The sequence below is a fragment of the Neomonachus schauinslandi genome, chromosome 4, assembly GCF_002201575.2.
Source record: "Neomonachus schauinslandi chromosome 4, ASM220157v2, whole genome shotgun sequence".
NCBI classification, from domain to species: Eukaryota; Metazoa; Chordata; class Mammalia; order Carnivora; family Phocidae; genus Neomonachus; species Neomonachus schauinslandi.
Window position 1 is genome coordinate 52,510,898 of NC_058406.1, and position 27,698 is coordinate 52,538,595.

General features: G+C 40.7%; 1 protein-coding gene across 3 annotated transcripts in view; it reads left to right on the forward strand.

The window, feature by feature from the left end:
* The window catches only part of DNAJC6 (DnaJ heat shock protein family (Hsp40) member C6), a 143,914-nt gene that overhangs the window by 104,268 nt on the left and 11,948 nt on the right, over positions 1 to 27,698 (forward strand). For all 3 annotated transcript variants that reach the window (XM_021679967.1, XM_021679968.2, XM_021679966.1), the window contains exons 5-16: positions 867 to 989; positions 5,100 to 5,233; positions 5,693 to 5,887; positions 7,201 to 7,318; positions 8,821 to 8,900; positions 9,742 to 9,935; positions 10,044 to 10,124; positions 12,361 to 12,795; positions 14,937 to 15,071; positions 18,039 to 18,107; positions 19,128 to 19,247; positions 25,500 to 25,766. In XM_021679967.1, coding sequence (XP_021535642.1) covers positions 867 to 989; positions 5,100 to 5,233; positions 5,693 to 5,887; positions 7,201 to 7,318; positions 8,821 to 8,900; positions 9,742 to 9,935; positions 10,044 to 10,124; positions 12,361 to 12,795; positions 14,937 to 15,071; positions 18,039 to 18,107; positions 19,128 to 19,247; positions 25,500 to 25,766 — 1,951 coding nt within the window. The remainder of the gene's footprint in view (positions 1 to 866; positions 990 to 5,099; positions 5,234 to 5,692; positions 5,888 to 7,200; positions 7,319 to 8,820; positions 8,901 to 9,741; positions 9,936 to 10,043; positions 10,125 to 12,360; positions 12,796 to 14,936; positions 15,072 to 18,038; positions 18,108 to 19,127; positions 19,248 to 25,499; positions 25,767 to 27,698) is intronic.

Here is a 27,698-nt window from a genome sequence, read left to right on the forward strand (position 1 = left end):
GATCACGTTAATACCTAACTTGTATGGCTGTGGTACAGCTCAGAGCCAAACAGAATTCCAGGAACATAGTTGATGCTCTGTAATGGGTTAAATGAACATGTGTGTTAGATGAATGAAAATATTGAGGATTGCCCCCATGGAGTTGGGAGTTCTCTCATTAAGACAGAAAGAAATAAGAGCTCTGAACAAGGGTACCTTTGACTCACTCTGCAGCTCTTTTCATGTTCTCATGAGAACTGGGGTAAAATTAGGGATAATGCAGGATTTATAAGGTAATACTATAAGTATCTAATAGGCAGGTCAAAACATTTTATACTTAGTAGAAATTAAATGCAACCTCACAGAATAAAAAAATCCAAATATATAGTTTAAATGGTCTATTTTATTTTTTTAGAGAGAGAGCGTGCATGCATGTGCGTGTGCGCATGGGGGTAAGAGAGTGGGTTGGGGGAGAGGGCAGAGGGAGAGGGAAAGAGAGACTCTCAAGCAGACTCCATGCTGAGCGCAGAGCCCAGTGCAGGGCTTGATCTCATGACCCTGAGATCATGACCTGAGCTGAAATCAAGAGTTGGTCACTTAACTGACTGAGCCACCCAGGTACCCCTAAATGGTCTATTTTTATTTAAAATGTACTTCAAAATATGTGTTTTGATACGTTTACTGGAATACCTCTACTGGAATGGAATTTTTTAATTAAGAAATTGTTATATTAAACAACTCTTCTGTGTTTGGACCCTGTTCCCATCTCTTCCTGTCTATATTAAAAGAGAATGTGGTATCATATTCCAGAAGTTGTTCGGTGTGATAGCTCCTTATGGAGAGGAGTCGCTTGGGGAATTCATTTCCTTCATGCTCTGTTCCCTTAGGTCTCAGAATGCAGTTGGCCCATCAGGCAGGCCCCCAGTCTGCACAACCTTTTTGCTGTGTGTCGGAATATGTATAATTGGCTACTACAGAATCCCAAAAACGTCTGTGTTGTCCACTGCTTGGTGAGTAACCTTTATTGTTGTTGTTGCTGTCATTTGTGGTAGGTGGGTTTGGTTTGGCCAAATACACCTGGCTCTATACAGACTGGTGGACAGGTAACACTTAAGCTGAATAAGCATTTATTGAATCCCTACTTAGGAACTAGGTAATGTGAGGGATATAAAAACGAGGGAGGAATTTATTATTCTTGCCTTAAAGCTTTAGTACTTTTGAGAGAGGCAGATACATACACATAATACAGGACCTCTAGAATGTGCTAAGTATTATAAAAGAGGTAGAAACAAGGATTGTGGGTACATAGGCAAAAATACCATTGATTTCTGTGTTTCTTGATAAACACATTGGAATACTTATCATTTCTTTTTGTGCTTGAATAAAAATGAAATAAGAAGACCCCTCTGCCCTTGTAAGTAGTCACATAGATTGATTGTATGTTACAGCAATTCCTTTGGGACTGATGACTCTTCTGATCCCTGACTTCTTAGAGTCCCTTTCCCCAACTCTTCTCTGGTGGCTTCTTACCTATCGTTTAAAACTCAGCTCTGGCAAAATCTTTCTGACTCATGAGTATTTTCACAGTATGGACATTCCCACTGTATATCTAAATGTCCTCTGTGGCATCCTCGTAATCTGGTGATCTGCCTGTTTTCCTACTAGACTGTAAGCATGTTGCAGGCAAGAACTGTGTCTTCTTTACCTTTGTACCGAGGTATGAAGGGTTGGAATCAGTGATTGCATACATGAACAAATGGACACACAAGTGGAATCTGAGCATAAATACTGGAACTATTCATTGCTTTTAGAAATGTCAGGGTGTATTTTTTTGCTCTAGGATTATCTGATGATTTTCTCCCTCCTTCTAGACAGCCAGTTGGCTAAAAGAGGGAAGAAAGCTAAAGATTTTCTTCTTTCCATCTCATGTTCTCAAACTCTTGGTAACAAAGGAAAAGCACTTAGTGTTCATAGGAGTTTAATGCAAAAGGGTTTTCCTTTGGAAGCACAACAGACTGTGCAACAGAACAGATTACTTTCAGGGACTAAGCAGCCTTTAGGCACTGTGGTGATTTTCTCTTCACTCAAGAACTTTCTAAAAGTTCAGAGAGCCAAAGTCTGACAGCTTTGTAAGGGAAGATGGCTTAAGAGAGACCAGAGGCTTTCTGTTCTTATGATACAATCATGAAGAATCAAAAGCCAGCAAAGAAGAAAAAAGAAGCAGACAAAGGATTATGACACCATCAGCTGCTCTCTAGCTCACTGAAAAAGGATATGTATGAGTCGTACATCTGCACCAAGTCTTTGGGAAATGGAATTGAAGCTGGAAGTGGGAAGTGGGAGCTTTTATTTTTTATCATGTATATTTCTGTCTTAATAAAAATAATAAGCATATACTCATCTTTGCATAAAAAACTAGTTAAACTTTTAAAAAGACTTGCGTGGTAGATAAAAGGAGGGGGGCCTATATCCTAAGAGCCATGAATCAGGTAAGAGTTATCACGAAGGCTAAGTCTAAAAGGAATGAAGATTAAGAAAAATGTCTTTAAAAAAAAACTGTCCTTGGGATAAGGACAATAACAAATGCTTGAGGCACATGGTATAATCTTAACTCCTTTATTCTGTTTTCTCTATCGGGAACAAATGTCACACTAGGAAGGGAGTAACAATGTTCATTAAGACATAGCTGATAGGTAGTGAGATAAGAAGAGAGCCTCACAGTACTTAAAAATAATCCACTCTCTAGACTTAAATTCTGTTACAGAATGCTGAGAGTGCTTGGAAAAGCAATCATGGACTCCTTATGTGATATGAAGAAACAGGAAATAGAGGCAGACAGGAGAGTTTTTCCAAAAGATGGAGGAGGTTGATCCTGGAAAGTTACAGGCTGGTGAACCTGATGGCAATTCAAGGCAAAATTCTAATATAAATCTTTGCACAGATGATTTTGAACTCTTAGGAGAAAGAAGTCCTCATTGCTTCATTATGAACACACGTATCAAAACAACAAGACCAATAGATTAGTAGGGACAGTTTATTGGATTCCTGTAAGATATTTCCCAATTTCTTATAATCAAGATAGAGAAATTTGGGCTAGGTTGTTCTACATTTAGTTGGATTGTGGCTCAGTATCTGCTTCCAAAGATAGGTGATTAATGGATCAGCATCCTCCCAGGAGAAGGTTGCATTTGGTTGCTCTTTTAATTAAAAACGTTGATGATGATATGAAGATCAAGCTTACCAATTTTCTCAGAACTGGGAAGGTCATATAATGAATCTGGATTTTATAAAGCCATTGCAGGTTGGTTGTTTAACAGAAGCTAACAATGTGAAATTAGACACAGGATAAATGTAAAGTCCCAAATCTTGTTGTAAAAGATTAAATATATTTGTCTCTTAGCTTAACACATCATTTGAAAAAGAACTAGGGGTTTTAATGGATAGGAAGATCAATAAGAGCTTATGGTGTGACTTAGCCTGCATATAAACTAGTTGGGCTTGGGGTTGTTAGTAAAAGCATAGTGTCCAGAATAAGGAAGATGATGTTTCTTTTCCTCTCTAGTGTGGTTGGAGTGTATCTCATATCTTGTATTTCACATCTGGGTAGCACATTTAAGGTTGTTGTTTTAAAATGAGTCTGTTCGGGGATGCCTGGGTGGCTCAGTTGGTTAGGCGTCTGCCTTGGGCTCAGGTAATGATCCCAGGGTCCTGTGATCGAGTCCCACGTCAGGCTCCTTGCTCAGCAAGGAGCCTGCTTCTCTCTCTGCCTGCCTCTGTCTCTCTCTCTCTCTCTGATAAATAAATAAAATCTTAAAAAAAAAATAAATAAAATGAGTCTATTCAGAGAGAATTTGCCAAATGATGTCTCTGAAAATGGAATATCAAATGAGGAAGAATCAAAGGAACTGTATTAGTTGGGGTTTAGAGAAACAGAACCAACTTATAATGTATTTATTATAGGAATTGGCTCACGCAGTTACAGAGGCTGAGAAGTCCCACAATTTGTTTGCTCTCTGCAAGCTAGAGAACCAGAAAAGCTGGCGATGTAATTCAGTGTGAGTCCAAGGCCTGAGAACCAGGGGCTCTGATGTCCCAGGGCAGAAGAAAGTAGACATTCCCAGCTCAAGAAGATAGAAAATTCACCCTTCCTTTACTTTTTGGTTCTATTCGGGTCCTCAACAGATTAGATGATGCCCACTCATGTTGACAAGGGTGTATCTTTCTTTACTCAGTCTACTGAATCAAATGCTGATCTCTTTTAGAAACACCCTCATAGACACATCTGGAAGTAATATTTTACCAGCTATCTGAGCATCCCTTAACCCAGTCAAGTTGACACAGAATTAGCCATCACAGATTGGGTGTGTTTTTAACCTGGAAAATAGAAGAGTTGGTGGAAAGGGAGGGTATTTCAGACATGTAAAAGGCTTTCCCAGGGAGAAAAAAGTAGGCTTTCTCTTTCCTGACAGAAGGAAGAATGAGGATCACTGAGTGGAATAGACTTCAACTCAACTTATTCAGGATAAAGAACTTTGTAAGCTGGACTGGGCTTCTTCAAGTAGCAGCAAGCTCCACGTCACTTAAAGTATTCTAGAAGAACCTGGGTCACCATCTGTTGGGAATGTTACTGCATATATTTCTCCATTGAATGTGGTTGAATCATGTGAAGCTTCTTTATTTTCTATGGTTCTAGGAACATACCTTGGGTGAAATATATACATAGCATATTCCAAAAAGCAGTATTTACCTAATCTGTCAACTCTACCTCTGGCCTGCAACCAAGAGACCTCAACTACTAGTTCTGATCCTATAAGTCCAAAGTTACTTTGAAGATTAGATTATTTTTCAGTAAATATATGCAAATCAAATTTATGTTGCTTGGTTTCTTAGGTTAGTAGAGAGTTAATTTTGCCCTAAGAATAAGTCTTCCTTGCTGCTTGGTGACTTGAAGAGCTGGGACAGAGTTCGGTTTTCAAGTGCATAGTTTTGAACTGAAAATCATTCTGTTAAGAGGAATTCTCCCTCTTTCTCCCCTCTTTTAACTGCAAGTGTAGCCATTCTTGGTGGTGAGTGGCTGATTGGACCATGTTTGTGACAGGTTTATGTATCTTCCTTGGCAGGATGGACGGGCAGCATCGTCAATTCTGGTTGGTGCTATGTTCATTTTCTGTAATCTCTACTCCACTCCTGGCCCGGCTGTGCGATTGTTATATGCAAAGCGACCCGGAATCGGACTGTCGCCATCCCACAGGAGGTAAAGTAAGCTAGATGCAGGGTAGGCCCAGATGTTTTTAAAAAAAGGAAAACCCTTTTTAGGTAATTGACTTATTATATTCCCATTAGTCACAGTTTCTTCTTTTCTCTTATTTAAATTGCCTCTCCTTTTTGGATAAATCCTAAATTTTTTCCAGAGCCAGCCTTTAGCTGATAAATTGAATCTGGTAGATCAAATAGGAATAGATGTGCAAATATCGAGCTCATATAAGGCTCCCATAAGCTTTTTCACTTAATAAATACCCTTTTATCAGTTCTTTCGGGGAAATATAGTAATGTCACTAGATGAAAGCTTTCCTAAATGGCTACATCCTTTTTTGGTAGTTAATGTTTAAGAAATTATCACATTAAATTTACAAGAACAGACTTCATAGCAAAGATTGATTGCTTCTTTCTTCTGGTGTGCTAGGCACCGACGAATGTCAATCTTCTGTTTCAGATACCTGGGCTATATGTGTGACCTCCTAGCAGACAAACCCTACCGCCCTCACTTCAAGCCTCTCACCATTAAGTCCATCACTGTCAGTCCAGTTCCTTTTTTTAACAAACAGAGAAATGGATGTCGTCCTTACTGTGATGTATTGATTGGAGAAACCAAAATATATACAACCTGTGCAGATTTTGAACGAATGAAGTAAGTTATGATACTTTTCTTTTTTTTTTTTAGATTTTATTTGAGAGAGAGAGAGCACACAAGAGAGCAAGTACAAGTGGTAGGGGGGAAGGGTAGAGGGAGAGGGAGAAGCAGGCTCCCCGCTGAGCAGGGAGCCTGATGTGGGGCTCGATCCCAGGACCCTGAGATCGTGACCTGAGCCAAAGGCAGACTTTTAACTGACAGAGCCACCCAGGTACCCCAGTCATGATACTTTTTTTCACTTCTTCTTGTGAATTGCTCAACTCTTGTATAAGCTGGATCATATTCTTCCTGTAAGGACTGCATTACTGTGACATGGCTGATATTAAAAAACAAAGTTCTGTGTAGGTTGTAATTATAGAAAAGCACAAGTAAGTCAAGGGATGCTATAGCTCCTTCTCAAATGGAGACACAAGTAAGGGACTAACGTGAGCTATAATGAGGGTTAAGACAGTGATGGGGACTGAGGACCTGCACATTTAAGAAAGAGATGACCTTGATGAGTTTTGGTGAGGATGAGGGAAGAATCAGGGATGAACGAAGTTTCTGGGTGAGCAATGAGGTAGATGGTGATGTAATTAAAGAAGTTATAGAATCCACAATAAAGAGCAGGTGCCAGTGGGAGGTGGTAGGAGGTGTGGAGAGCAGGGAGTGGATGGTAACATAAAATGAAGTTAATTTGGGACGCCTGGGTGCCTCAGTCTGTTAAGCATCTGCCTTTGGCTCAGGTCATGATCTCAGGGTCCGGGAGTCGAGTCCCACATCGGGCTCCTTGCTCAGCAGGAGCTCCTTGCTCAGCCTGGCGCTGCCCCCTGCTCGTGCACTCCCTCTCTCTCTCTCTGACAAATAAATAAATAAAATCTTTAAAAATAAAGATGAAGTTAATTTGGAATAGGTTGAATTTGGGGATTGGTATCCAAGACCCTCATAGAGCATGGCATTATGATCTTGGTTGGATATTTTTGTTCCCTCTGTCCCTGCTTTAACTATTCATTTAAAGTTAGGAAATGACAAATACATCAGAGCTAGGTGTACTTGAGGTTTATGAGATCTGCAAAGTAAGGATGGGCAGTCAATTTATCTGGAAGTCCAGATGGGATGGAGAGAGAGAGGCCCTAGCATCAGACCAACAGTATCCCATGGTAAAACCAGTTTGCACCCACAGCCATGCTCCTGACTCTGATCAAGATAGGAAATGGTTCTTGGGTCCAGGCTTGGGCAACAGGTCCCTTGGCCAGAGCCACAGAGGACTCTACCTATGTGATTATACAAGATTGGACTCTTTCAGTGTATATTTTTGTTTCTGTTTAAAGAGAATACCGGGTCCAAGATGGAAAAATCTTCATTCCCTTGAGCATCACTGTACAAGGAGATGTGGTTGTTTCTATGTATCATTTGAGGTCAACCATTGGGAGCCGGCTACAGGCTAAGGTATGGTTTCATGAAGAATTGTGGCATAAACTCTTCTGAGCCTTTACTAGGAGTATTTTATTGTATCTTATTCTTTAAAGTAAGCTTTATGCCCAGTGTGGAGCTTGAATTCATGACCCTATGCTCTGCCGGCTGAGCCAGCCAGGCATCCCTTAATATAAGGAGTATTTTGGACTCTTTTCTCTGCATCACTTTGGGTTTGAGTGACTTGTAGTTTTAGAATTAGAAAGAGCCTTTAAAGATTACTTATACTGATTTCCCTATTTTATAGGGAATGAGACTCAGAGAGGTGGTGATTTGCCCCGTCCTTGGCATGATGTCTTTGCCAGAAGCTGACAGCCCTAGAGCTTCTAGCAAACCTTGCTCTTTAGAAGCTTGTGCCCTTTTTTATAGTGTCCCATTTGAATCAATGTGAGAGGCGATATTTCTATGACGGGTGTGGGATTAAGTAATTATATTTTTTCAATTTTTTTATTACCATGAAATTCACATATTAACATAAAATTCACTCTTTTAATGTGTACAGTACAATTATATTTAGTATTTTCAAAAGGTTATGCAGCACCACTATATAATTCCAGAACATCTTTGTCATGCCCAGAAGAAACCCTATACTTATTAGCAGCCACTGCCCATTCCCCATTTCCATCTCCTGGGTAACCACTAATCTACTTTCTGTTTCTATAGACTTGCCTATTTGGGATGTTTCATATAAATGGAATCATACAATATGTGGTCCTTTGAGACGGGCTTCTTTCACTTAGCATGTTTCTGAAATTCATCCATGTTGTATCATGTATCAGTACTTCATTCCTTTATATGACCAAATAATATTCCATTGTGGCTCTAATACTTTTCATTAATCTCTTCATCAGTTGATAGACATTTGAGTCTTGCCTCTTCCTGGATATTATGAATAATGTAATAAGTACTTGTATTTTAATTCATCAAATATTTGCTAAGTGCATGCTCCGTGCCGGTCATCACCTTAGGGATTTAGGACAGACAAGAATAAGACTGTGTCCCTGCCCTTCGGGAGCTCAGCCTAGCAGGAGAAAGTCACCACATGTCTGAATATCCACTATCAGAGTAGAGGTGGGATGGGATGCCATAATGGGAGTGGTTTGTTTTAGCCAGTGGTGGCTACAGAAAGGCTACAGAGAGGATATGACCTTGTAAGGTGGCCCTTGAAGGAGGAGTTCATCAGGTTGGAGCAGGGGCATTCTGGGTAGAGGAATGGAATGAGCCAAGGTATGGCAGTGTGCAAGAGCGTGAGACATTAATGGAGGAAGAAATGGTTTGCCCAAGCAGAGTTCATGGGGGAAGAGAGGCTGGAAATAACACTGGGCCATTACCAAATGGCAAGGTCACTTAGTATTCATAGTAAACAAAGGCTCAGATGTTGAAACATTTGAAGGTGCATGGCTCCCCAAAATATAATCTTTTGATCCGATTCCCTTTTCACGGGTTGATTTTAATGTGCTTCTCTCCTGTATTTTTAGGTGACCAACACCCAGATATTCCAGCTTCAGTTTCATACTGGATTCATACCACTGGAAACCACAGTTTTAAAGTTCACCAAGTGAGTGCTGCTTGCCGAACACCCCTTTCAATACAAGCAGCTGTGAAATGCTGGAAGCCAAGTGCCCAAAGCTCATTGGCTTCGTGTGGCAGCATCCCCTGGAATCCTGCGCTGCAGGACTGTTAGAGTGTAGCTTAGCAACGCAGAGAGCCTGGTTGCGTTTTACAACTTGCAATTGGGTATAATTTGTCTTGAACACAATAGGATCGAAGACTTCAAACAGAAAGGTCTAAAATTCCGTGTGAGGGAACAAGACTAAACAAAGTAGAAACAAAGTATCAATACTGTGACCCTTTGCATCTGTATATCCCTTTGTGTTTTTCAACAGGGAGCGCAGTTTAATCTGTGGTATGATATGAGTGATGACCCTTCAGACAGAATGCCAGGCCATAGCACTGAAAAAGGGTACCCCTCTGTACGAACCTTAGTTGCTTTAATATGGTGTGGTCTTGGGAACTCAGAAGGGTGGCTGAAGCCAGGGGGATAGGGTCAGGGTAGAGGTGGACGTTCAAGAGCTCAGGGTGGCAGCTGGGGGCTGTTTCATTATGTTAACAACAGATTTGGCCTGACCCAGGCATACTGGCTGGATCTATCAGCCGTCCTTCTAGAATGCTTTCACAAGTGGTAGTATCCAAATTCTTTGAGTAGGCATTATTCTCTTTCCTCTAGATGAGGAAAACAGGCTCAAAACAGTAAAGTAACTTAACTGGTTAATGACTGCTTTTTCCCGAGGAATGAGTCTGAGGGGTTAACCTGGGTCAACCTACAATGGTTTCTGTGCTGAACATCATTCTGATCCCATTGTTTTTCACCGATCTTCTTCTTTTAAATTCCTCTGTAGACCTGAGTTGGATGCATGTGATGTACCAGAAAAATATCCTCAGCTATTTCAGGTGACTCTGGATGTAGAACTACAGCCCCACGACAAAGTGATAGACTTAACCCCACCCTGGGAACATTACTGCACAAAAGATGTCAATCCCAGCATCCTCTTCTCGTCTCACCAGGAGCATCAGGATACTCTGGTCTTAGGAGGTATGAGTCCCCTGGTGGTTTTGTTTTCAGGACAAAGCCTCTGTGTTATGTATCACTTTGACTTCTTTACTGTGTTTCATTGATGTTTCATGGCCTTCTGTCTTGCAGGACAGGCTCCAATAGACATCCCTCCGGACAACCCCAGGCATTTTGGGCAAGGTGGCTTCTTTTCCTCTCTCTGTTGGCAAGGTACTTCCAGGCATTTCTCTGAGTTATGTGGTTAGATACTTAAGTTACATGGTTCTTCTGTAAACATGGTTTGTCCTCGAAGCAGCCTCAAAGACAGCAATACTTGAAGTCATCCTTGTTCCTCCTTATTTCACACCCTCCCTGCTCATTCCTTTTTTCAAATCAGGCGATTTGAAATCACTTCCCTACTTTCAACTCCATGGGTACTCTTAGACTGATGTAGAAAACCATTTTCAGCCAAATTCTACCTTTTCTCTCTATGCTGTGTTTTGGATCACATCTTTCCTGGATTTACAAATAAGCATGATATGTTCTAGTATTTCCCTTTATGCTGCCGACACACTAATGTCCTCGAGTACATGTTCTGAAAATACAAAGTCTGGCACTTCCCCCAGAGGGCTCTCACCACCAACAGGGTGGATCTAAGCTTCCTCCAGTACAGAAAAGGCACACACTTCGCCCATATGTCTCTGCTACGTGCTTTAACAGCCATGGCAGAAATTGGGCTCAGTCACAGTATCCTTTTCTGCCAAACCTGGAGATGTTTTTAGAATCTTTCCAACATAACACTTCAGACTGCTGCCATCGGTAGACTGGCATTGGCATTCTGTCCGTACACATTTGCCTCCTTGCTGTAGCATTTGCTGAGGTTAACTGCAAGATTCAATACAGAATTGAATCACAAGGACTTTCTCTAAGAAAGGGGTAGGAAAATAGCTTTGGAAATGCTCTGGATAAAATTCTCTTGATTGACCTTTCTTCACTATGTGAACATAAGATGGTATTCCCATTGCCTATGGAGTTTTCCATGTTTGGTGACAAAAAAGTTCACAGAATTCCTTTGAATTAAAAGCCTTACTTTCAGAATTTCCTACTGAGGAGTGGAACCAATAACATTAAAAAAAAAAATTGAAAAGCCCAGCGAAATCTAGACAGCAGGTAGACTTCCCAGTTCCCACAGTAACAAGTCCCCTACTATCTTACCTTCCTCACATAAGGGCTTTTAATAAAACTTCACTTTTCCCTCTCCATTGACATTGTAGTAAGTAATTTAGAAATCATTCCTGTTAGGCTCTGAAATAGTTTTTAGCACAAATGTACATTTCTTATCTGAACCTCACAGAACCAGAGGCATTTAGGAATTGCAAAAGTTTTCGACTTTTAGAAAGGTGATATGGTACATAAATTGTATATTACTTAGCATCCCCAGCGGCATCTCAGACAACTTGTAATGGAACATATTCCTGTTTCTGCAGTGAAACATAAAAAGAATCACACTGGGTGAGGTAAATGAAGATTATAAATACTTTCACATCAGTTCTGGTCAGATTTTTCCACCAGCTGAATTTGTTCCAAACTTAGGGAAACGTTTCCCATTTCATAGCTTTTTGCATTTCAGAATTGGGGAGTAGGGATATGGATCTGTACTTGATTTAGAATGTGGGTCTAGCTGACATTAAATAACGAAGTTCCCTTGGAGGATCTGTCTCAAGGAGGGCCTGGAAAGTCGCTCATCAGCCTCTCCATCCCTTCTCCAGAACGGGCCTCTTCCTTGCTGCCCATCTGATGCTGAAAGGGTCTAAGGACCATCCTGAGCGGAGCCTCTCCATCTATTCACTTGTTAGGTGTGTGTGGCTTGCTTCCACTCCAGACTGTGGGAGGAACGACTTGCTTTTGGCCACAGGCCTGGAAAAGAAAAGACAGAGGAATCAGCAAAGGATTAGGAAATAACAGGTTTTTTCCCCAAAGCACCTAGCAATAGCACCTGGAAGATAATAATCATAATCATACTCGTAAACACTTAAGTACTACATAATATTGGGCTGAACACTTTCTCTTTATCATCTTATGTAATCCTTACAGTAGCCAGCAGAGTTAGGTACTCTTTGCTACCCCCATTTTGCTGAGGAGGCGACCAAGGCACAGAGGAGAAGTAAAGTAACTTTCTCAATGTCGCAGAACCAGTAAGTAGTAGAGGTGGGATTCAGACCCAGCCTGTCCGGCTCCGAAGTTCCTGCTCGTCCCCATTATGCTATCCTGCCTCTCAGATGCTCAACAAAGGGTGATTGAATGACATGAGAAATACATCAGGTTTTCCACTGGTAAGGGTCTGAAAGCATTGTTTGCTCAGGGCTGCTCCTTTGTCTTTCTGGAGTAATGGACTGACTTCACTCACAAAAATCAGTAATGCTGTGGCCAGTAACTAACTTATTATGGGCACCTCTGCCTTCCTTAGATCAGAAATCAGAAAAATCATTCTGTGAGGAGGACCATGCTGCCCTAGTGAATCCAGAAAGTGAGCAGTCGGACGATGAACTTCTGACCCTTTCCAGTCCACACGGCAACACCAGTGGTGACAAACATCATGGAGCTAAAAAGCCCAGCAAAAAGCAGCAGGGGTCCACTGCTCCTCCACCCCCCGAGGATGTGGACCTTCTGGGTCTAGAAGGGTCTGCAGTGAGTAAGAACTTCTCTCCGCCAGTGGCACCTCCCACCAATTCTGAACTGCTGAGTGACCTGTTTGGGGGTGGAGGTGCAGCCGGGCCTGCCCAGGCTGGCCAGTCAGGGGTAGAAGACATGTTTCATCCAAGTGGACCTGCGTCCGCCCAGTCAACACCACGCCGATCTGCCACCTCCACGTCCGCATCTCCAACCCTAAGAGTGGGAGAAGGTAATGTTTTCCATGTTGCACTGTACCTCTCAGTTTTGAATTGTAACCTTGGGGCCAAGCAGGCAAAATTGAACTTTCCTCATAAGCGAGACTTTTCTGGTCTCCCTGAAAGGCTCTTAGAGGTCTCTATCTTCGGTTAAATGGAGAACACAAGAGGAAATGGAAATGTTGTCCATTTTGGTAGGACAGTGTAAGAGTGAATGCTTGAGCTCTTCATTCTTTCTTTGTTTTTGCTTTTTTTTTTTTCCCAAAGCTTCAGTCCCTGAGCTGCTTTAGTGACTTCTGCTTGGAGATGCAGATTGATGAATTATTACTAATAATAACAGCTAATAATCTTGGGGTACTTACTGTTTGCCTAACATGAAATTTAACACTAAACATGGATTCAATTATTATAAAAACCTGGTAATTAGGTGCTATTATTGTCCCTATTTTTAGAGTTAAGGAAATGGAAGCTTAGGGTCAAATTAGTAGTGTATATTTATACAGCTTGTTATTGGTGGGGCCAGGGTCCAAAACTGAGCCATTCGACTTGAGAGCTCCCTCTTAGTTTTCCTGTAATGTCTTCCTGGAATTGTGATTTTCTGAATGCACTTTGGTTATGCAGAGAAGTACTTGGTTGGCTCAGGAGGCATTTAAGGGACTTAGGCCAGCACCACCACTGACTGTAACCAAGCAGTTGTTGCCCATGTGGTCCGGCTTCCCTTTGCTCACTGCTACAGACCTGACCTATGACCGGTCATCCACAATGCTTTGAAATTTGCAAGATGCTGTAGCTGGGTCAGCATTTTAGCTGCCCCTTCTTACCATCACCATCAACCAAGATGACATCATGTTAGGAAGAGTAAAGAGAAATGTCTCAACTCTCCACTCCCATGGTAACCTGTGGAAACTTGCTTTCCCAAGCTAATCCTTCAGTTCTTGGAGGGCTCTGGGGGTGGTCTTGATTTAGAGTCGTTCAACTGGAGGCGTTTGGTGTAAAAGTGAGTCTTAAAATCATAGAATGGGGGTGTCGAGGCTCAAGCTCCTACATTAGTTATTGATGGAGCCACAGTGGTACCCAGGTACCCTGAGTCCCATGCTGTTTCCTATCTGTTCGGCTTCCTTTTATCTACTTCTTACTCACCAAAGTGAATAAAAGATCTCTCAGGAAAAAAAATCTGCAGGATCCAAAATGCCATAGTACTCAGTCAGGTTTCAAGGCCACGCACCTTGCGTGACTTTCAGTGATTTAATTCATCAGAGTCTCATGCAGATAGTTACGTTCTAGGGTCAGAGCTACAAGGGATCTTTGAGACATGAATTAAATCTGTGCCCCAGGTTATAGATAATGAAATTGAGGCTAAATATATTGATTGACTTGGCTTTCTGAAACTTCCATTTCATTGTCTATGGAATGAAGGTAATACTACTATCTGGCAGGGAGAGACTGAGAAGCAGCTGACGTACTTTTTATGAAAGGCAATGTAAGCCCTGAGAAATGATACAATATTAGTTGTACTGTATTGTTGCGGGAAGCCTCAGCTGCTTGCTTTGTTCTAGTCTTCTTAGTACATTCACAAACTTTTCCTCACTTATCTGCATCTGGTTTCTAGCAAGTTATTTGAGAAAGCATTTGAGTGACATAGCAACACTCATTTTCTCCTCTAACTTTCAAGTGAGCCAGAGATCACGAAAAACACAAAACAAAAGTAAAACCTGGTCAGTGGGGTTTTCTACTGCTCACCTTGATAGCAGAGCTCCCCTACCTGGTATTTGTCCACTAATATATTCAGTATGAGCCCAGGTTGTTCATGGAGCATTTCCTTTGGTCCCAGCATGGTTTTGCGGGTCATTTCTAGAGGGCCCATGAGGCCCTCATTGATAGTGTTTACGTATCATCCAGCAGATAAATCTACAGTCCTCCTTTGTCCATAAAGATGGGATTGTTACTGTGCAGTCAGGAATCCTCAGGTTCCACTGTTGGCCCTGGGGGAAGTTTTAAGGATAGGGATGGCCGTGTGGAGCAGCCCAGGAGGCAGGCTTCATCCCAGTGTTTCAAATATTTGGCCTAAGACCTGGCCATAGTGACAACTCTTCAATATTAATTTAATGAATGAACTCACAGGACAAAGAAACACATTTTTCCTTCTGTTGTCTAGGTGCCGCCTTTGACCCGTTTGGAGCACCTTCTAAACCATCAGGTCAGGATTTGCTGGGTTCTTTTCTGACCACGTCCAGTGCTTCCAGTGACCCCTTTCTTCAGCCTACAAGAAGTCCTTCACCTACAGTGCATGGTAAGAATGTATTTTAATTAATTAATTAGTTAATTTATAAAAGATTTTATTTATTTATTTATTTATGTATTTTAGGAGGGAGTGTGTGTGTGTGAGCGGGGGGTGGGGCAGGGAGGAGAGGGAGAGGGAGAGAGTCATCGAAATGGCCTACATGGCCTATGTGCTCTCGCCCCCCAGTGCTGTGACCTCATGTCCTCCCCCTCCTGCTCTCTCCATTCTAGCCATACTGGCCTCTTGCTGTTGTGCTGGCTGTCCCCTCTTCCCCAGGCATTGGTTTGACTAACTCCTTCACCTCCTTTGATCTCTGCTCACCTGGTACCTTCTCAGTGGGGTCTACTCTCAACTGCTCCATTTCATATCACAACTCATCTCCGTGCCCCTACTCTAGATTTTTGTTTCCATCGTATTTATCAACTTCCAATATACTCAATAATTTATTCATGTGTTATGTTTCTTTTTCTTTGTCCATCTCTCCTCACGAGAATATGAGCTCACAAAAGCAGGGAGTTTTGTTTGTTTTGTTCATTAATGCTTTCCTAGTGCCTAGAAGAATTATGGGCACATAGTAGGTATTATGTGTCTGTGTTTCCATACGATATGTAAATATAAAATGAATTAACTCATTTTTCCTAAGTCTCTTTGGTGCATAGTGATAGTGTTAATAAGGTTATATATTTTCCCCGACTTTAATACTTTGAACTTACAGTTTTCATAAGAGTACTATCTTTTGTGTCCCATGGGTATGTATGTTCATAGTCAGCATGGCAATTCTGTACTCAGTTCTCTGGTGCTTGTGAATTGGTTAGAAGATGCTTATCATCCACTCTCAGCCAGTTAGCACCCCTTTGTTTTGTTGCTATTTTGACCTGTGTCATGCCAGTGACTGAAAAGAATTTTCCACTATCCTTGCTGGAAAAACAGTTATTCCACTGTTAGTGGGTCAGTTGCATCACCATCATACAGGATAATATATAGGTCAGACTCACATGTCAGATTGGGAGGTCAGATTGCCCATCTCTGACTTCTACAAGGCATCACCAATCTCTTCTGAAAATCAAGAAATAGTGCCTTTGAGTTCTATAGATATTTATTGAACATCTACTCTGAAGACAACAATCACTTGGGGCATAGTGTTGGAAGAAAAAGTAAATAACCATAATAAAAGGCAAAATAAATAAAGATTTAAAATACCAGATGATTACCTTTTCATCTGTATATTCCTATATCTTCAACAGATTTTACATTTCTTGAGGCTAGACAATGTCTTTTTTTTTTTTTTTTTTTTTTTAAAGATTTTATTTATTTATTTGAGCCAGAGAGAATGAGAGAGAGAGAGAGCGTAGGGTCAGAGGGAGAAGCAGGCTCCCTGCCGAGCAGGGAGCCCGATGCGGGACTCGATCCAGGGACTCCAGGATCATGACCTGAGCCGAAGGCAGTCGCTTAACCAACTGAGCCACCCAGGCGCCCCAAAGTTACCTGTTTTTTGTTTTTTAAGATTTTATTTATTTATTTGACAGAGAGAGACACAGCGAGAGAGGGAACACAAGCAGGGGGAGTGGGAGAGGGAGAAGCAGGCTTCCCGCCAAGCGGAGAGCCCGATGTGGGGCTCGATCCCAGGACCCCGGGATCGTGACCCGAGCTGAAGGCAGGCGCTTAACGACTGAGCCACCCAGGTGCCCCTAGACAATGTCTTTTAGTTCTCTGTTCTGTAGTACGGTGCCTTACAGATGGTGGGTGGTCATAAGGATTTGTGGGCTTGATTAGTAATAAAGTTGAGGTTCTTACACCTATTTCTACATCCTAGTTGGATATAAGACTAAGATCAGAGCTTAAAGGAAATCAAACAGCAAATGTTCGCAAAATTGTCTAATTTCCACCACAGTTTTCATGGGTTACTGTGGTAGAAGAGAAATAGAAAGGAAAGAACTATTATGACTGATAAGGGCATGTTCTTTTTAACTTAATGATGAGAAAGTACAAGATGTCTTGGTTGGTACTAAGCAAACAAAACAGGCAAATGCAAACCTTGGTAATGCTAATTTTGGTGCTTTGATGTTTCTTTTGGTGGTGGTGGGGATGTGTGTGTGTGCGCATGTGTGTGTTTATTGCTATTTGCCATGTAAGTTTGATGTTTGCATTTTACTCACTGATTTTATGGACAGAACCTACAGGTGCCTTAAAAAGAAATTCTTTCTTATGGTCTCTTGTTTCTTATTTAGATTTTATAGATTCAGAAAAAGCTTACTCTACCAATGTATATTCCTCTAATATACCTGATTCTCTGTAGCTGAACATTTCTTTTAAATTCTACATTTGGAATTTTGAGAGGGGTCAGAATGGTCTCTCTTGAAACTGCAGTAAGTTAGTTTTGAGTGATAATGAACTGTGACATCGGCATGGTAGATGATGTATATAGTTAGTGCTCAGTACATGCTCTGATTGACTCATCATTCTCCATTCAGTCACAGCAGAGGAGAAAACAAAATTTCAGTTCTAAACCAATCATGGTTCTCATACACTTATTAATACCGACTTAAGGCAAATGGAGGTTAAGTTTCTTTTTACCTTTTCTTATTGGCCACTGACTTTGTGTTAAAGGTAGAGGTAGGACACACAAAGATGAATAAGATAGTTCTTGCCTTCAAGGAACTAACAATTTAATGGAGACAGACATATGCGCAGTTATAACTCAAAGTGTGGATGGAAGTAAAATATAAGTAAGCCAAATAAGGAAGAGAAACAAAGAGTATATGTGTTCTACCAATTATCATGTAAGTAACCATAGATGAAGGCGCAAAAATATCAGTGTTGCAGAATATTGGGAGAGCTCAGAGGCAGAGATGAATCACTTGGAACGTTGGCAGGTCATGCAGGCTTCGTGGAAGGGACAGCGTTTTTCTGTGTGAACTCAGGAAAGTAGGTTCTCAGCTATTTTGTTGTGATTCTTTTTCATCTTCCTATTTGCAGCTTCTAGTACACCTGCTGTGAACATTCAGCCAGATGTTTCAGGAGGTTGGGATTGGCATACCAAACCAGGTAAAAGTCAACAGGTTATTTTTGTGCACGTTTAGCCAATTGCTAAAGCATACTCCTTCACCTGAGCTGTCATGAGTACTTGCCAGAGTATTATAGCCCACGTATGTAATTTCCTAAACACTCACCTTCTGGTGGAGCTTTTCACCTTTGATGACAAGATAGTAGTGTGTTTTATACATTATTTAACTATTCTCAGTTTCATTTGCTGAATGTCTGTCTTGACAATAGAATTAGAAGAATCTGGGTATATAGCTAACTCAACCACTTAGAAGCACTTGGATTTTTTATAAGCCTGAACCTCCATTTTATAATCTGTAAAATAGGGTTCATAATTCTTATCCCACACAGTTGTACAAGTTCAAGTGAAATAGCTTATATGAAATTTTCTGGCATAGAGTAGGTACTGAATAATCTAAATAGTCTTCTTTCTTAACAAAGGATTTGTTTTAGTGTCGAATTTGTCTGTAATAAATAAATTCTCTTTCTCATGACTAATATGGTATTTCTTGAGAGCCATCTTGTATGATTGCATTTCCAGTGCTGTGCAAGTTAACACACACACTCATACACACACACACACACTATATGCTTATCTCACAGCAACTTTTTGAAGCAGTCGCTATTTCCTTCTTTAACCAATGAGAAAATTTTGAAGCTCAGAGAAGTTAAGCAATATGCCAAATTACTCAGCTAGGAAGTAGCAGAGCCAGAATTCAGATCCAAGCCTGACTCCAAACCCCATAGGAAAGAATGAAGTCAGGTGATATGAGAGGTAAACACTGGACATAATAGTTTCCAGGGATGGCCAGGAAATGACATATGCCTTCTCTGTTCCCTGTCCCTGCTCCAGGCCACTCTTCACTTAAGTCAGAGAAATAAGGTCTAACAACTTCTAACATATTTGCAAACCCTGTCCTAATTTGCCTTCAGAGCAAGATGAGCGGTAGTTCTGGATTTCTGAATTTCAGAATTCAGCCTTGGACAACTAACTCATTTTCAATGATTTTATTTCCTTTTCAGGAAGTTTTGGAGTGGGAAGCAAGTCAGCTGCCACGAGCCCAACGGGATCCTCACATGGCACACCCACCCATCAAAACAAACCACAGACTCTGGATCCTTTTGCTGACCTTGGGACACTAGGTGTGAACTCAGCAGGTTAAGATAGAAGTAGCATTTACTTTGGCTACAAAGCCTTACATCTAAATCTCTAGTGTTGTTACCCGGGACCTAAAATAGTATGTGTTCTTAAGCAATACTCTAAAACCTGAGATGGGCTTTTGAAAAAAGAAAACAAGCTTCAAATACTGGGTTGGAATTAACCCCTAGTAAACCATTTCTCCAATGTCTAATTTTGGATTAGTAACATGAGTACAGTCAGAACCTTCAGGAGCACGCGATAACAGAGTTTGGCTGCAGCAAAGGTAACGAACATGTAGGGCAATGCTGAAAAATGAGGCGGGTTGGATAGATTTGTGCCGTACGGAGCCCGCCATGCACAGGCCTTCCTGTGATGGTGCCCCTGAGAGCCTCACGTCAGCATCCTGTGTCTTCTCTCTGCTGACTACAGTGCTCTCTGGTCGGTTTGTAAAATTCCATACAGAAAATTGACTGTATAGTATTTTCAAAGTGTTTTTCATCATATGTTAATCATTGTTGAAAGATAAGTGTTCCATGGGGAAGTAATTTTGGAAGCACTAAGTTTAGTGGACTTTGATTATTGTAAAAACTTCTTAGCATAACTGTTCATGGTGATGTTCCCCAAAAGGATAGGTTGCAGGGTTCTCAAACCATCTCACCAAGGAAACTTTTTTTCAGGGAACAGTTCATTCGACTAGTATGTCATGAAACCTTTTCTTTCTCCTTTTTCCTTCTTCCTCTGGGCAGTGTGGGGTTAAATAAGGATAGGGTATCCCTGACACAGAGCTTTGAATTGGCCATGCTGATAGTTTAGGTTCTCAAGAGAGCCCTTCTGAAGCTTGAGAGCTAAATTGTCTGCAGGGAATGAGAGCATGACTCCATTTTTGCCAGTAATTGTATCAGAATCTTTACCTTCCATCATACACCCGTTAGAATTTTTTTTTCTTTTAAGAACTCTCAAAATCATTTTCCTTCTTTCCTTTTCCTTCTTAATATACATTTCAAATTTTAAAATAATAACATCAGGTGAAATTCTACTTCAAATAAAATCTTATTCACTGTTCATTTTTTATCCATTCCACAACTATTTACTAAGTGTCCTCTGTGTGCTAACATTGTCTTAATTACCACTAAACAAACAAAACCAAAACAAAATTCCTGCCTTCCTAAAGCCTATATTCTAGAAGGGGAAAGAAACAATAAATGAATAAATATATAATATGGTGTCAAATAATAAAAAAATAACAATGTTATTTTAAGAGTTTTACATGTATCATTTCATTTAATTTCCTCAATAATCTTTTGAGGTATTGGGACTGGTATCCTCATTTTGCAGATGAGGAAACTGGGGCACAAACGATTAAGTAACACACCCGAGTCCCATGGTTTCAACACCCTGAAGCTCTGGAGCTCACACTCATAAGCCCCATCTTAAGTGCTATGAAAAGAAAAAAAAGCAGAGAGCATGTGAGTGATGGATGGCCTGGGGTGTTATTTTAGGTATCAAGTGGTTAGGAAAGGCTTCTCTGAAGAGGTGATCTTTATAGAAAGTTCTTTTTAAAAACCAGCATCACATTCTGCATTTAGTTGTCATGTCCTTTTAGAAACCTTTAATCTGGAATCATTCCTTTGCGGTTTTTTTTGTTTTTTTTGTTTTTTTTTTTTGCTTTTCATGACATTGATCCTTGAAGGATATAGGCCAGTTGAGAAAGTCTCAATTTGGGTTTGATGTTAACTTTGATCACTTGCTTTAGAGGGTGTCTGCCAGGTTTCTTCATTACAAAATTACCATTTTTTCCCTTTGTAATTGATGAGGAATCTGGAGACAATTTGAGACTACCCTCTGTGAGAATATCCTCTTCTCCATCTGATTTAGCTACTGGCTTTAGCAGTCATTAATGATTCTTGCCTGAGGCAGTTATTACTATGGTTGCAAAATTGTGATTTTCTGATTCTGCCCTTCTTTTTGTGTATATTAATTGGCATTCAACTCTAAAAAGAATCTCTTTTTTTTTTTCTCTCTCTGTCTCTCATCGGAATGGACTAATAGATTCCTTTTTGATTGATTTGAATCATTTTGATTCATCTCAGATTTGGTTTGGTTTGTGAAAACCCCTTTTTTTCTGGCTCCTCTGTCCTTTTCACTTGTGTCCATCAGTTTTTGAGAACCTTCTTTCTTTATGGCACAACAAGATGCTCCAGGCTTGTCTTGAAATATTTGTTCCCCAGTCCTAAAATCAGTCATTCTCCAAGGAATCCTTATTCCTTTTTGTAGAAATGGCATTTGGAAACCAAGTTCTGTGCTCCAAGTGTGTTCATTGGTACTACAGTGGGTGTCATTGCTCTGTCTTTCAGGAGCTAGAGAGAGGAGATGAGTGGGTATAACTATATATAAAATCCCATCCAGTACCACAGGGATCTTCCGTGCGTTGCCCTATTCTACATATGTGTCTTCCGTTGCCCTGGATCTCAACAACACTAACTGTCCTACAACAAAAATAATTTCAGAATATCTACACCCATATCACTACAACAACAAACCTACTGGGAGGAATTCAGGACTTCTTTGTCAGTTTTGAAAGATAGTAATTATTACAACTGCTGGGAAAATTGGTTTCCTAAATTTCTTCATTTTTCAAGTCACATAATTTAGGAAAGTTAAGTGACTTTCCTGAAGCCACACAGTGAACAGGTGTATAAGCAAGGGCTACAAGCCAGAATTTTTGACACCATGGCAATTGCTTTAAGGATTAAAATGAAACTTCTAAATTACATAGCTGCATTTCAGAAAAGACAAAAGACAGTGTCCTTCTCCAAAAGGTATTTTCACATTCAACAATTCTGATGTGAACACCAGTGCCTTAGTTCCTCCCATAGACATTCTGATCTAATTGGTCTGGCTGTGGCCTGAGTATAGGGAGTTTTAAAAGCTCCCCAGGTGATTATAATGCATAACTAAGGCTGATAACCACTGCTTTAGCTTTTAATTGAGGATAGCAGTGGCCTCTGGGTTTAGCTGCTGCTTTGCATTTTTGTCAGTTCCCAGCTTCAGTAGCATTAAAAATTAAATTTCTGAACATGGGTAGAGAATATTCTGGAAGAGTAGGCATCAGAAAATCCTGCAATATTGATGAGCCTCTTGAGAGCAGGATCAGCGTTTGCCTTTTCACCACCGTGTCTGCAGCCTAGCATGTGAAAGATGCTGGATGGTGTTTTATAAGTGAATGAATAAATGGCAGTGTAATGGGATTATGGAAACTTTTTTTTTTTTTTTAGTTTTTAGGCTTTTCCATATTTATTGAATTTTAAAATTATATATATATATGTGTGTATACATACACACACACTCACGCGCACACACATATATATATTCAGAAGGGAAGATAGTAAACATCCTTAAACTGTAAAATGAAATCCCAGTGCAGAATGAATACCCAGCCTAAGGTGTATGTTGATGTGCTGTTGGCAGGTGGGCCCAGGAGCCCATGAAAGACACTTCGTGCTCTGAGTTACACACTGACAGGGGGCAATACCATGAGCCCTTATGATGTACCAGTGTATGCTGGGCATATGAACTTGCATCATATTATAATATATAATGCCTCCTAATTTGCTTAATTCAGGGTTTGTGAAATATTTCCATAAAGTCTTTGTGTCTTTATGGTATACCTGTGATATAGATGTAGTTCTGGTTTTACAAATGAGGAAATGGAGGCTCCATGAGGTGAAGGTTTTCACTGAGCTTCAGAAGAGCAATAATTTTCTGTAGATCATATTCCCAGTGCTGTGTTCCCAGCGCCCAGCACAGTAGATGGCACACAGATGCCCTATAAAAACTGATGAATGAATGGATGGATGGATGGATGCATATATGCGTGCGTGAATGGGTGATAAAGCTGAGACTCAAACTCAGATTGACTCCAAGCCCTAGTGTCCATAATGCAGCATTCCCAGGGGAGAAGGAAGAAGGAGTCCTATATGAGAATAAAGGGAAAGATCTATGGAGAGAAGAGACAGTAAGGGATAAATTGTAGTAACAGGTTCAGAGATTTGGGGAGGAATTAGGGATTATGGGTGCAGCAAATGAGCATGACATTTGGAGGTAGGATGCCTATAGTCAAGTCCCAGTACCGTTAACTAGCTGTGAGATCATGAGCGTGTCAGGAAACTTCTCTGAGATTTGGATTTAAATTTAAATCCATTTAAATCCAAATTTTTAAAGTGGGGTCAACATGAAAAAATGCTCAATGTCACTTGGCACAAATCAAAACCACAATGAGATACCGGTCAGAATGGCTAAAATTAACAATTCAGGAAACGAGATGTTGGCAAGGATGAGGAGAAAGGGGAACCCTTTTACACTGTTGGTGGGAATGCAAACTGGTGCAGCCACTCTAGAAGACAGTATAGAGGGGCGCCTGGGTGGCTCAGTCGTGAAGCGTCTGCCTTCAGCTCAGGTCATGATCCCAGGGTCCTGGGATCAAGCCCCACATCAGGCTCTCTCCTAAGCGGGAAGCCTGCTTCTACCTCTCCTACTCCCCCTGCTTATGTTCCCTCTCTCGCTGTGTCTCTCTCTGTCAAATAAATAAATAAAATCTTAAAAAAAAAAAAAGACAGTATGGAGGTTCCTCAAAAAGTTAAAAATAGAACTACCCCATGATCCAGCAATTGCACTATTAGGTATTAATCCAAAGGATACAAAGAGTGATTTGAAGGGGCACATGCATTCCAATGTTTATAGCAGCAAAATGTCCACAATAGCCAAACTATGGGAAGAGTCCAGATGTCCATCAACAGATGAATGGATAAAGAAGATGTGGTATATATATATACAATGGAGTATTACTCAACCATCAAAAAGAATGAAATCTTGCCATTTGCAATGATGTGGATGGAACTAGAGGGTATTATGCTAAGCGAAATAAGACAGAGAAAGACAAATATCATGTGATTTCACTCATGTGGAATTTAAGAAACAAATCAGATGAACAAAGGGGAAGGGAAGGAAAAATAAGACAAAATCAGAGAGGGCGACAAATCATAAGAGACTCTTAAATATAGGAAACAAACTGAAGGTTGCTGGAGGGGAGCTGGGTAGGCGATGGGGTACCTGGGTGATGGGCATTAAGAGGACACTTGTTGGAATGAGCACTGGGTCTTATATGCAACTGAAGAATCACTAAATTCTACCTATGAAATTAATAATACACTATATGTTAATTAAATTTAAAATAAAAATAAATTTAAAAATAAGTATTTATGGATTAAAAATATAAAAAAAATAAAGTGGGATCAATAGTACTGCCTACCTCCTTAAGAGTGTTGTGTAGATTGAAAGCAGTAATATATACAAACATAATTTGTACATAAATGTTAGTTATTTTATTATCACTGTTACTTTGGGTTTGGTGCATGAAAGGGTTCCTAGAGATCACCACATTTCAGTTTCTCATTTTATCTCTTTAAACACAAGTCACAGCTGGTCTTTGTATTTTGGAAACAGCCCAGCATGTATGCAGCAACTCTTAAAAGTTAGGAGATTGTGGAATCAGAATTCTACTTAAATTCCTGGCACAAACTAATAATCATTTTTGTAAAGCTTGAGTAAGATCCTTTGCCTGGTTCCAAGTTGTCATAGTGTTGGCTGTGTTTACTCTCCTGCAGTGAAATGCAAGAAGTGTGAAATTGAAACCTACTTGTGAAATTTTAAAACATCTTTGTTTACTCTTGGGCACTAACCACGTTTGTACTTATAACAAACAATGATTAATCTTAATCATTGACATGTAAGTAGTACCTTAGTGAGTGAATGTATTTTGCTTTATTCTCTGTTCTTGTCATTTGGTAGTTTCTCTTACAGTGAAAAAACCGAATGTGCTTAGAAGGTGGGGAGGAGAGAAGAGATGGCACAGTGGGAAAAGCCAGGGCTCTTCAGGCTTGGAGTCAAAGACTTGGATTCAAGTCCCAGTTCTGCCACTTGTTGGTTGTGTGACTTGAAAAAAAATCACTTAACTGCTCTGAACTGCAGTTTGTTTGTCTGAAGAAAATGATGGGGCTATTAATACATACCTAAAAATGTCACTGTGGAGATTAAAGGAAATATATACCTGCAGTTTCTTTAACTATTAGGAAGGTTAATGGTGCTATCAGTCAAGGTCATTTCCACTAAAGTCACTGAAAACAGTAACTCGGGACAGAGGAATTAGAGGCTACTCAAAATAGCATTCCTCTGTGTCTCTCTTTTTGTTTCTGTAGGTAGTTCTTCATTTGCCAGCAAACCCACCACGCCAACTGGATTGGGTGGAGGATTTCCACCTCTCAGCTCGCCGCAGAAAGCATCTCCCCAGCCCATGGGGGGAGGGTGGCAGCAGGGAGGTGGCTATGGCTGGCAGCAGACACAGTCGAAGCCACAGACCAGCAGCGTCCCCCACTCGTCTCCCCAGAACCGACCCAACTACAACGTGAGCTTCTCAGCCATGCCTGGGGGGCCGAGCGAACGCGGGAAAGGATCAGCTAATTTGGGTAAGGATTATGGTGTGTAGCCTGACCAGAGGGTAGCCTGTATTGTCATACTACACGTATATATGTGTGTGTGTCCGAAGAAGGAGACAGAAAACAATTCCAGTGCTTTCTGAGTGAATCTTACAGCTGTAGAGGCACACCGTGATCCCTACCTCCCACTCTGTGCCTGAAGTACCTGGGTTTACCATGCTCTTAACACTTGCGTTATTTTGTGACTTGCGTTATTTTGAGACTTGTCTGTCTCTTTCCACATGGAGACCGGAGGGAGAGCAGGGACTGTGTCATGTTATCATTAGCACCTAGCTTAGTAGCTCTAACTGAATATGGAGTGGATATGAATGGAGGGGTGGCTGGTTCTTGAAGCTGTTATGCCTTTGGAAGAGGGGATAGGAGAGAAAGGTTGGGAACCTTGCAAGCACTGTTCATATTTGCCCTTGGATCCTGATTAGAGGAGTGTGTACATCTTGAACATTTGGTCTTGCTTATGCTCTGGTTGGTGGATGTTTCTGAGATCATTCGGTTTTCTGTGATGGTTTTTTTCCCTCTCTTCTAAGAAGAAAGTTAAAAGAACACAAAATGGGCCAACAGCTAAGGCTAGAGGATGCTCTGGAAAGGACTCTTTCTTTTCCTTTTTTTTTTTTTTTTTTGAATGGGATTCTTGATAACAAGGAAAAAATAATGTATTTTGCCTTGCGGGGATGGTTAATTTTGAGTTTCTTAAACAGCCTATTATAATGTATTTTACATTTCAATTGATCTGATCATACTCAAGAACTAAATGTATAGATGTTTAGGGACATGGTGAGGAAACAGGTCTTTCTCTCTGTGGAACATGGAAAAGGAAATTCTACTTTTTCTAGTAACTGTAGCTAACATTGAGGGCTTACTATGTGTCAGGTGCTTTTCCAAGCAGTTTCATGTATTATTTCATATAATCTTCAAAACCAACCCCATGGCATAGATTAAAAAAATCTATGACAGAGATAATTTCTTTTTTTTTTTTAAAGATTTTATTTATTTATTTGACAGAGAGAGAGAGATAGCGAGAGCAGGAACACAAGCAGGGGCAGTGGGAGAGGGAGAAGCAGGCCTCCTGCCAGGCAGGGAGCCTGGAGTGGGACTCGATCCCAGGACCCTGGGATCGTGACCTGAGCCAAAGGCAGACACTTAACAACTGAGCCACCCAGGCGCCCCACAGATAAATAATTTCTTAAGTCCATATAGCTTGTAAGTGACAAAGGCAAGATTGGAACCTAGGCAATGTTGCTCCAGAACCCCTTCTCTTTAACTGTCACACTCTACTGGATATGACACAAGTGCCTTCTCAAAATAATAACATGACAGGGATTTTTTTCTTGGGAATATGTAACATCATGTTTGTTCTTTGGTTAGCAGTGGATATTGCTTAGACAATTCCATAGAGTCTTGTGGCTTTCCCTCCATTTTTGTTTTGAGTAGATGTAGGGTGATTGGCTTCAGTCAGCAGATATTTATGGACCATCTTCAGTGTAGAAAACATTGGGGATTATGGCAGTGAACAAGACAGACAAATTCCATCATCTCAGACCACTTACATTTTAGCATGTGCATGTGCGGGTGTGTGTTCAGAATGTCTTACAGTATAGAGATGACAAATGGGTTTCATTTCACATGCCAACTTTGGTTGATGGGCATTGACAGCATGGATTTCTGTGTTTTGGTTCTGTTTTAATGTAATAAACATTTAAAGAGGCACTATTCTAACCCTTTAAGATGTTAAATTATCAATTCTCACAACAACCCTATGAGGTAAGTAGTATTGTTAACACCATCCCTGTTTTACAAATGAGAAAATTGAGGCATGCAGATGATAAGTGACTTGCTCCAAGGTTACATTGGCCAGTAAGTGGCAGAGGTATAATTCAAGCCTGGGGAGTCCAGCTCCAGAGACTT